The sequence below is a fragment of the Drosophila hydei genome, unplaced genomic scaffold (genome assembly GCF_003285905.1).
Source record: "Drosophila hydei strain 15085-1641.00,03,60 unplaced genomic scaffold, DhydRS2 tig00000333-arrow-arrow-pilon, whole genome shotgun sequence".
Classification (NCBI taxonomy): Eukaryota; Metazoa; Arthropoda; class Insecta; order Diptera; family Drosophilidae; genus Drosophila; species Drosophila hydei.
In genome coordinates, this window is record NW_022045711.1 from 168,757 (window position 1) to 179,546 (window position 10,790).

At 40.7% G+C, this 10,790-nt stretch overlaps 1 protein-coding gene across 3 annotated transcripts in view; it reads right to left on the reverse strand.

Moving 5' to 3' along the window:
- The window catches only part of LOC111602868 (potassium voltage-gated channel protein Shaker), a 152,139-nt gene that overhangs the window by 105,333 nt on the left and 36,016 nt on the right, over window positions 1-10,790 (reverse strand). The window contains exons 1-2 of one of the 3 annotated variants that reach the window (XM_030224018.1): window positions 9,992-10,387; window positions 9,125-9,217 (exon numbers count right to left, since the gene is read on the reverse strand). The exons of the other annotated variants lie outside the window; for them this stretch is intronic. Of the exons in view, the coding sequence (XP_030079878.1) occupies window positions 9,125-9,171 (47 nt within the window). The 5' untranslated portion in view covers window positions 9,172-9,217; window positions 9,992-10,387. Of the gene's footprint in view, window positions 1-9,124; window positions 9,218-9,991; window positions 10,388-10,790 lie in introns of those variants that run through there. 3 annotated transcript variants of the gene reach the window in all.

Here is a 10,790-nt window from a genome sequence, read left to right on the forward strand (position 1 = left end):
TTGGCCAGAAATCTAAGCCAAAAGCAGCGCAGAAAACCACTTGAGGCACACACACACACATACACATACACATACACACTCATAGTTGTAGTTGTGGTCGTGTTCGGGCTCAATTTCGGGAGTGTTTCGGTTCAGTTGAGTTCACTTCATGGCTAACTTAACTAAATGCCGCGCTGCAGCAAAAGTAGCAGCAATAGCACACCAACACACACACCAACACACACACACCAACACACACACACTCATACTTGACTTTAACTCAACTCGGCTGCTCATCGGCTGGCAACTCGTGAACTCTGACAAAGCTGTGACTGTAACTAATGTATTATTGTTGCTGCTGTTGTTGTTGGCGTTAGTTTAACATGTTGTTGTTGTTGCTGTTGCTGCTGCTGCTGCTGCTGCTAGCCGAGGCGGCAACATTTCAATTCGGATTTGGCGAATCGTGCGGCTATTCTGCCTGCCTTTTTTATAGTTGTTGTTCGCCTCGTCCTCAGCCGTTGCTCTTTTGGCCCACCTCCTAGACACACACAGATATATACATATATATATATATATATATATAATTTTTTTCTTTTATTTTTTTGTTGATTTCGTAACAGTTAATACTATAAATACGTGTGTGTGTGTGTGTCTGTGTTCGCGTGTGTGCAGCAGCTGCTGCTGTTGCCATAAAGCAGTCGTTTATTCAACTGCTGCTCCTGCAGGTCAAATCAACAACATCTGCAACATTGTCAACAACAATATCTGCCACTGCCACTGCCACTGCTGCGGCTGCTGCTGCTGCTGCTGTTAGTCACATTTAACCTCCATATGCATATATGTATAAACACACACACTACAAGCAGCCATTTATCTTCTTCGAGCATATATTGCCCAGCCATGCAATTGCTTTAATTGTGACATAAATGAAAAACACAAATTGTTCTACGATTCAGTCTTATACTATATATATGCTATATATGATAGACGCTTAACAGCAGCATATGTTAGTTGACCTGGGCAGATGAATTTTTAGACTTGCCCAATTCGAAACTGAGCGCCTATAACTGATGCAATCAGTAATCCTACTCAGCTGTAGTCAGTTGAGAATTCCAAGTAAAATCATTAAAACTTCCTAAGAGCGCTCTTGGGCTAGAATAAAGCCTGAGCTCTGATTGCAATGATTCCGATTTCGATTTTTATTGATCGTAAGGAAATTGAATAAGCTATCGTTAATTTAGTATAATCGTACTGCCCTTCAAGTCTCTAGTCTGTTCATACGGACAGGCACATGCCAATGGCTATTTCGACTCGTCCTTCTGAGCTCTTATAGCGTCTGTCACGGCCCCGTCTGCACCTTTTGTATCGCCTACCGAAACTACCCACATCTATATATACTAAAACGAAGTAGATTTGCGCATTTAGGCAAAAGCTTTTACATGAATATTGAATGTGGAATATGAATATTAAAAAAGAGGGCGTATTCTGATTCCTCATGTTCAACCCATATGAAGCTATACAAATGTGAAAGGCAGCTCAAAGTTTTCACTGCATACCACACAGTGGCACATCATGTTAGAAGGCTGCAAAACAAACCAATCCTTAGATGTGTTCTTATACCCATTCACAAACTGAATAGAGTATATAGGCTTGATGCAACGTTCCTCTAAAAGCAATTGCTAGTGAAGCTAGAGAAATCATCGTCGTCGCATAAAGCGATAAGATTTTCCTTAATACACCCACTGGGGGTGTGTAAAATCAGAAAATACTATGCACCCACTGGGGGCGTGGCAACACGAGACTAACTGCTGTAGTGTTTTGCATACATTTTGCTGACGGCCAAATTCGACTCTGAAGCTATTGCTGAGCTGCTCTAGTATATATGTATCTTGGTTATATATTTTGGGGGCATGGCAAATTGGGAAAAACCTTATCTTCTGCAGACCTTCTCTCGAGATTGACAACGTCAAGGAGTATTGAAAAGTCGGTGCAGCAGAAATTGTACAGATAAAAGTCGAATGTGGCTCAGACATTTCCAAGACTTAACTCTCATCAAGATGTTGCGTGTAAGACCTATATATATTCTATATATGTTTTATTTAGATATGCTGCTTATTATTTTGACCGCACACAGAGTGAACGTCAGCAAAACAAGAAGCCTAGGCAAATGTGGCTAATACTTGATGCTTGGCATGGCCAACGCGTCGCATGCGCAATTTGTTGAATTGATGTGACGCATACGCAACGTAGCTCAGCAAGGGAGTAGGGCGGGGTGTTAGTTTGAGGGAGTATGCCTGAAAACGTGTTTGGATCATAGCAAATATGCAAAGCACTTCTATCTGCAGCCTGTATGTTGTTTTGCCTGCTCGCATGCCTGTCAAAGCAAATTGACAGTGTCATAGTAAAGAGTTTTTTCCATTTTAGTTGATTTCCATATTTTTTGTTTTATTATGCGATTCTTTTTGCCAGGCTGTTGTAGTTGTTGCTGTTGTTGCTGCTGGTTCGCTTTGCGTTTTTGCGGCAACCTTCATAGCTAATAAGCAGGCTGGCAGCAGTCACGGCACGTGAAATAAACTGACTTTGACTTCAACGAGAGCGAACGAGAGAGACAGAGAGAGGGAGAGTGAGAGTGAGTGCGAGGCAACAGAAATATTGATCAAATTTTTGTTTGTCAGCGTTGCCACAACAGCAAATGGGACAAATGAATTGGTGGGACAACCCCCGCGTCCCCCCAGCCCCCGCTGCTCGCTGCTCACTGCTCACTGCTCAGAGCGAATGTCAGGCAAACAAACAAATAAATTCTCAGCACCCACCCGCTTACTGTAATGGATCAGCAGGCGGGCAGACGGGCAGTCATCTACCCGCACGCCTCTTCCCTCTCTCATGAACATGCCCCCTGCCACGCCTCTTAGACAACCGCTGGGAAGCAGCCTCTGAGCAATCTCCAACTGCAGCTGGCGATGACGCTTTGCATTTGACATAAGCAAACAGCAGCAGCTCGCTGTCTACCTCTGTCCCCTACCTACCCGACCCCATCTTCCTCTCTGCCCCTCCACTTCTGCTCTTGTCTCAGGCAAATACAATGGCAAAACGATTTTCGTGCTAAAAATAACAAAATTGATGGCGTCTTTTAGAAACCCCCCGCCCAGACACACACACACACACACACACATACACGTACACATAGCGCACTTGCATGTGTCCGCGTGTGCTCCATAAAGCAAGCAACACGAGGGCCATGTGGGCGTAAAGGGCGGGGCATTCGTCTATCGGCCAGCTGGTCATGGCCACGGTGAAGGCAAAAGCGACGAGCACAAAACACAAGCAAATCAATTAAAAATTTTGCGTTAAGCGCAACCAAAACAAAGACATCGCCTCGACAAATACACGCAGAGTTGATTTGTGGGCTTACAAACGCCCCTCCCCCTGCCGCATAGAGTAGCAGTTGTTGCTTGCTTGGGGCAAGTGGCCCCTTGCAACGCCACTTGATGGCATTCTTTCGTGCCGTTTGACATTTCCGGCTGTGATTTTCATGACTTGCCAACTTCAACTCTGCGCTCGACTCATTATGCTACACTCTGACAGTTAGCCACGACAAACATCAACTTAACATCAGCTTAAATACACAGCTATAGCGAGGAGTTAATTGCCAAGCATTGGCAACAGCTAACTGTTTGTGCCGTTTAACTGTACTCGAAGCGAAACAGTGTTGCACAACATAAACAACTTAATTAGGACAGATCTCAGTTCAAGCTAAAATAACATTTAAATCGTCACAGTCGTCACGATACAAACGAAAAGAATTTGAAGAGCATCAAAAATGTTTCTCTTTTTGATATTATGATTCGGCTTTCAGTTCTTAAAAGTATTTGAACTGTTTTTCCATCTGGTATTAGCAGCAAAATACCTTGCTTAAGATTTTATATGAAGAGAGTTAAGACTCGCTATTGATTTATCGATTGTTCTCGACTGAAGCGAATTTATTTGCATTCATTGAAATGGAATATGGAATATACTTAATAATCATTCAATATGTAATATCAATATGTAATATCTGCAAAATATATTTTTATGTTGAGTCGTAAGAATCGATTAAACTATCGATTATTAGTAATATATGCATCTATTGAAGTAAATGGATATCAATTTTCATTCATTTTCTGACTATTCTTCAATATATTACTAGTACCAAAAATATTCAATAAAATTATTTTTTAAAATATGTATGATTAAGTTATCGATTGCTTGTGATTAATTAATCAATATATATCAGTTGTCAAAATGATGCAATCATAATTATAATCAAATTAATTGATGATATATTAAAAATATATTTGAACATAAATAAATGCATTTACCAATAGTTATCGATTAAATGATCGATTATAGTAAATCACTTAATTTAGATTCATATATATCGATTATTATCAAATTAGTTTGATAGATTTTTATTCGTTTATCGATTCTAGTTAATAAATATATATCAATTACTGTCGAGTTAGTTAATAGATTTAACATAATTTATTGATAATACAAATTTTCTATATATCGATTTCTATTGAATTAGTTTGATAGATTTGGATTAATTAATTGATAATACTGATTTATTATACTCCGATAACTATCGAATTTACTATATATCAATTTCTATTGAATTAGTTTGATAGATTTGGATTAATTAATCGATAATACTGATTTATTATACTCCGATAACTATCGAATTTACTATATATCGATTTCTATTGAATTAGTTTGATAGATTTGGATTAATTAATCGATTATACTGATTTATTATACTCCAATAATTATCGAATTAGTCAATAATCAAATTAGTTTAATTCCTTGGTTGGCATACGAAGGACTTATCTTGTATAACATCTGAACGTTTCTGTTGGTATTCAATTTGTTGTTATAGATTTATCGATTGATAATATTTGTTGCTCATAGTTTTCTGGGCAGGCAACAAATACTTTAATAGATTTTAATATATGAAATAATTTAAATATCAGTATTAATATTAATAATATTTTAGTATAAATAATTAATATGGTTTTTTATAGCTCGATAAATGAGTAATCGAATGTCTGTTATGCTTTGAGAGTCAGTTATGTAATGTTAGCTTGCCTCAATAAATATAAATAAGTATAACATCAAGCAGAAATACTAGCTAATTGAGCTCATGTAATGGGAAGTGCCTGACTAGGAGTTACAATTGCCTCCAAGGCGTAGCTGCAAATATGCTTCTCCCTCGAGCCTTATGGTAAATGCAACATAGAATTGCCTTGATCATAATTCTCTGCGCCAATAATAATAATAATAGGCTGAGGCGTGATCGGGATGAAGAGTTGAACTTAGAGTACATGAGAACTATCTAATGATTGACGATATTCGATATCGATTATCGAAAAGCTCTACTTTGCATGTAAGAGCAGATCCGATATGCATCTAGCATATCAGAAGTAGATGAGATACTTCTAGCTAGTCAGTAGCGCATCAGATAGTTGAGCTTACGCTTAAGAGAAATAAAAGTTAATCGATATATTTACATCATTTTAAAGTTATCCTGCATGACAAATTGCTTTTGTCTGCCGTCGTCGTTGGCGTGCGATTGGTTGGTCGATTGGTTGGGTGGCCACGCACACACACACACAGACATACAGATACAGACGCACACACAAAAAGCAAATCATACACATGCAAAAAAAGAAACGACAACAACAAATGAAATTTTAAACTTTTTTCTTTTTAGCATATTTTAAACAGAGATTGGCATTCTAATTGAGTTGCGCTTGGAACTGCTTTTGGGCTGTGATTATTTGGCTAGAATGGCTTGGCCTGGTTGGGCCTGCTTGGGCTACCTCTTCTTCTTGTGACGCATCTCTGCTGGCGAGCGCACAGCGGGCGCCGCGTGCATAATTCCCGACACCAGCTTTGTAGTTTGTGACTCCGCCCTGCACCGCAATTACAACAACAACAACGACAATGAACAATGCGAATTACAACAACAACAAGAGCGTGAGCAGCGAGTCGATGTGCACGGGCGCGCGAGCCTCTTTAAAATGTGACAGCAAACAAAAAAAACCCCAGGTCCGATTGGGCTTACAGCGAAGGCGGCCAAAGGTGGGCAGAGGGGACAAGGGAGGTGCGGGGGCTACGAGAGCGTCTGCTCGGCTCGGCTCAATGATCGTTGACAATGTTTTTTGCTTTTGGTTTCTAATTTAATTTTCAAACCTTGTGACCCTTAGCCGGAAATGAAAGAAAGCTCAGAGAGAGAGGGGGAGAGAGAAAAGGTTGAGGGAGAGGGCGAGAGCATGCAGAAATATGAGTGCTCAGGTCTCTCGCAGCACATGTCCAATGTTCAAAAGCCAAGCAAAGAGCAACAAATTGCATTCACAGAGGCTAGAGGAGAGCAGGGTGGGCGGGGGCAGTGCAGAGACGGGGCAGTGCAGTGACGGGGCAGAAGGGGACACCTCCGAGGGGTGCTTTCAACACGAGCGACAAGCACGCGCGCTTGTTAGCGCATTTTAAGCTGCGCTCAAGGCCAAACGTTTGGCCACTGTCCGTGCTTAATAATCGGCCGCAATATGGCGCTAGCCCAACCCCAGCAAAAGACACACAGAACCCTTAACCTTAACCCACCCTCTTCATGCTACCAAAAACAACAAAGCAGCAGCAGCAGCAGCAGCAACAACAAGAGCTGGTCTTATGCATATGCAGCGTTAATTGGCTGCAAGTGGCAATCGATGATGACAAGTGGCAAAAACATAACTGTAAAACACACACAGACACACACGCGCACACTCACACAATTTCATTGCTTATCAATTTGGGTCTTTCAACAAATTGAGACAAAAGCAAAAAGGTAAAAACATTATACAGGCTTGACTGACTAAGCAAGTGTGCCAAGTGGCAAGTGGCAAGTGGCAGGTGGCAGGTGGCAGGTGGCAGGTGGCAGTTGGCACTGTAAAACCGCTCAGGTTGGCTTCAACTCAAAGTTGTTCACATTTCAAATTTCATTTCAAGTGGTAAACAGTTATTTGAGCCGCTTTATTGGCTCAAGCCTTAGAGAGTCAACTCAATTGTTTAAGTAAATATTTGCCAGGCAGCTAAGTTCTTTTCGTATTATTATTATGGCTTATGAAACGAATCGTTCGATTTCCTAGAATGCACTTAAAGAGGAAATCGAAATCGTTTTCGTTAAATGTTTTTTCTCTTTTATTTATGACAAGAGCTATGATTGCAAATCAATTTCAAAATTCATGAGAAAAGCATTATCAAAGGAAACATTAACTGAACAACTAGGCATAGACAGCACACCCAAGTCGAGGCAGAACTGAAAGCATTTAACATTCCTCAGAGTGCTCGCGTCGGGAGTGACCCACTGTGAGATACCCTTTACCCAGGCAAGCGCTGCTAAGTCAAGCCTTCCTTTTGCACACAAGCATTAATATGCCTAAGCAAAAATTGTTATTAAATAACCCCGGGCATATGTATCAAAAGTAAATCTATATCTATGACTCAAATACTTAAACTATTTGGCAGTAAATGGATATAAAAATCAAAAATATTCATAAGCTGCATAATGATCACAGGAAACTAGCTCAATTTATGCATAAAAACCAAGTCAAATATCGATATTTATCGATAGCAAAGAAATGTCATATATGCAATGCATAACGTAAGCTGTGCCTATGTCTAGGCTAACACGTCCGTCTTGCCTAGCAGAGAATAGAGTATAAGCCGCGAGAAGTTAACGCATTCATGCAGCGTAGAACTCGAGCTGGGCCGCAGCTTGGCAAATTATGCAAATATTTTCAAGGCCAGCTCTAATTACATAGACAAACCTTAAGAGCTTAGCATAACAAAAGCAATTCCATCACATGGAACGAATCTGCTCCAAATGAAAAAGGCTGTTTTAGTTATGGCGAGCTCAAGGCAGCTCAACATGAAGCTATATTCAAAATAAAACAAAAGATCTCTTTTACATAAGATGTATGAGTGACAACTCTTTATGCTATGCAATAGCTTATGACTATTGCCATGGGCAAAATTGCTGTCTCCTATTGGGGTTGAAGGCGTCACAAGATGTCGCCCTCAATACCATGTTTACACTTGGACAACTTCTATATACAGAAATAGCCAGCAGGCTGCCTAAGCTTAACTCTTCAAAGACTTCCTAATTTCAGATATTTGCTGTTTTATTTATAGATATTTTGTAGAATGTTAAGCTTTTCTTACTATTGCTTGATTAATTTAATATTTTCATTCAACTCCTCTGATATTAAGTATTATGAAGAAGGCCTGCACTGAACTCATCTCATTCATATTAATTGAGGCTTCCCTCGGCCACTCTGCAAATTTCTCAATCAGTTCTTCGCAGAAGACAGTCTCACGCCAGGCCCCAGTCCAAGGGAATATTTTGAAACATAATCGTGAAGTGCTTAAAAGAAAACGCTTTCGACAAGTGTTTACGCGCTCATAAATTATGCTGCGTATTTATATTATTTTTGCTGTTGATGCTTGAGTTTTATAAATTTAATTGATATTTTCGATTTTGTTCGCTGTTTTTTATAGATTTTTGAATGTTTCCATCGGCCCACACGACGTATGCGCAATAAACCAAAAAGCAATTAAATTGTAAATAAAGCGAATGGAATAAAGAAGCCAGCGAATAATATGCAGCGATGCCAACTTTAGTACACAATTGTTTATTTGTTAATTAAAGCATAAAGCATGCAATATCACGAATCAAAAGGGAAAACATTGAAAATCAACTAAGAAATTATAGAAAATATTAAGGAAAAATAATCAGAGAAGCAAAAAGAAATGGGTAAAAACGTAGTTCTTGCATATGGCGGGCTGTGGGTCGTAAATCGCTTGGAATTTAGCAAACCTATGTAAATATTTAGAAAATAATAAAAAAAACAAGAAACTTTTTATTATGCTTTTTTATCAAGCAGCCGAAGTGAGAGAGAGGGAGAGAGAGCAGAAGAGGAAGAACAAGTTGAAGAAAGTGAATTATAGAAGAGAAAGCAGCTGTAACTGCAAGAGATGAAAGCAAATCGCAGCTCGACGTAGGCGCGATGGGCGGTGGGCGGTGTTTGGTGGGCGCGGCGGCAGCTCTTTGGCAACATTTGCTGCTTACCTTGGCGCTTGGCTTAAGCTGCCGTGCGTCGTCGTGATGTGGGCCATGCAGGCGATCCATTAACTTACTCCTCTGCGTTCCACTGGGTCAAATCTACAGATATACACACATATATACATATATATATATATACAGTGAATACATATATATATACGTGATCCTATGTAGGTCTATATACAGCTTGCAGCGGGGTTAGGGGCACGACGTATGGGCACACACATATATATATACACACACATATGTATATACAGATCTAGGCTGTTTTATGACACACACACACACACACTCACTTACACACACACGCATATATACTTTGCTGAGCTGTACATAAATACATTTAATATGTTACGTATACGTAATATGGTTATTGCTGTGGCTGTTGTTCGGATTGTTGTTGCTGCTGCTGTGTCTAGCTGAGCATATATTTATGGGGCAGACATATAGACAGACGCCGAGATATATATATTTATTTATATTCAAATTCAAATGACAAAAGAAATGAAACGAAACGAAACAATTTTCTTTCTTTAGTTTTTTTTTTATTTTTCACAAGCTGCAGACGCGGGTCGACGGCGGCAACATTTGTCGCACACATTTTTCACATATTCAAAAGCAACAGCAACAACAACAAGAGCAACTCATGAATTCCACACGACAGCGAAGCTGTATGAAGACGACAACGTGCACAGGCTAACAGAGAGTGAGAGAGAGACGGAGCGAGGGAGTGTGAGCAGGAGATGGGTGGGGATGGGGAACAAGTGTGTGTAGGTGGGGTGAGCTGTGTGGGTAGGTAGGGGTAGGTGTAGAGGCAGGGGAGGTGTGTGTAGAGAACGCGACGTCATTGGCGACACTTTTCACATCATTTACTTTTGGGCTCAATTGCCGCCTGCTGTTTGTACTGAACAAAACACTGCACGAACCGTGAGGCCAACGGGACACAACAATTTGGACACAAGAAAAAAAAGTTGAAGAAAATTAAGAAAATGTACGATCTGAGCGGAAAACGCGCACTGGAACTATTTTGCTCAACGGATTGCGGATTGTGAAAGCAAGTGCGAAGCGTTCACCGGCGTGCGAGTTACTGAAGATCGCCAGCGACGGCAGCGGCAGCGACGGCAGCGGCAGCAGCAGCAGCAGTGGCAGCAGCGACAGCGACAGCGATCGGTTTATGGACTACGGACGAGGGACTAAAAAGCAGACCAGGAGAAGGCGCCAGCAAAAGCAAAGGCGAAAACGTAGAAGGCGGCGTTGCCTCTGACCAAATCCAGCGCATATCACTCATGTGTGTCTGAGTGTGTGTGTGCGTGTAAGTATGTGTGTCTTTGCACGCAAATTGTTTTGCAGCAGCCAAATTGAAACCAGCTGAAACTGCTCCACAGCGCGTTCATGCGGCAGACGTTTACGAGATCGTAACCAGAATCAAATGATCAAAAAATAACATGAGTAGCTTGCTGACTGCTAAGGGATGTATAATGAGAGAGAGAGAGAGAGAGAGAGAGGAGAGGAGAGAGAAGAGGAGAAGGGAGAGAGAGAGAGAGAAGAGATAGAGAGAGAGAGAAGAAAGAGAAAGAAAGAGAAGCCGATAGAAGATCGAAGATAGAAAGCGAGATCTAAAAAGATACAGGATCGATATAGAGCGATTCTCATCTAGGCTCGCGCGGATCTC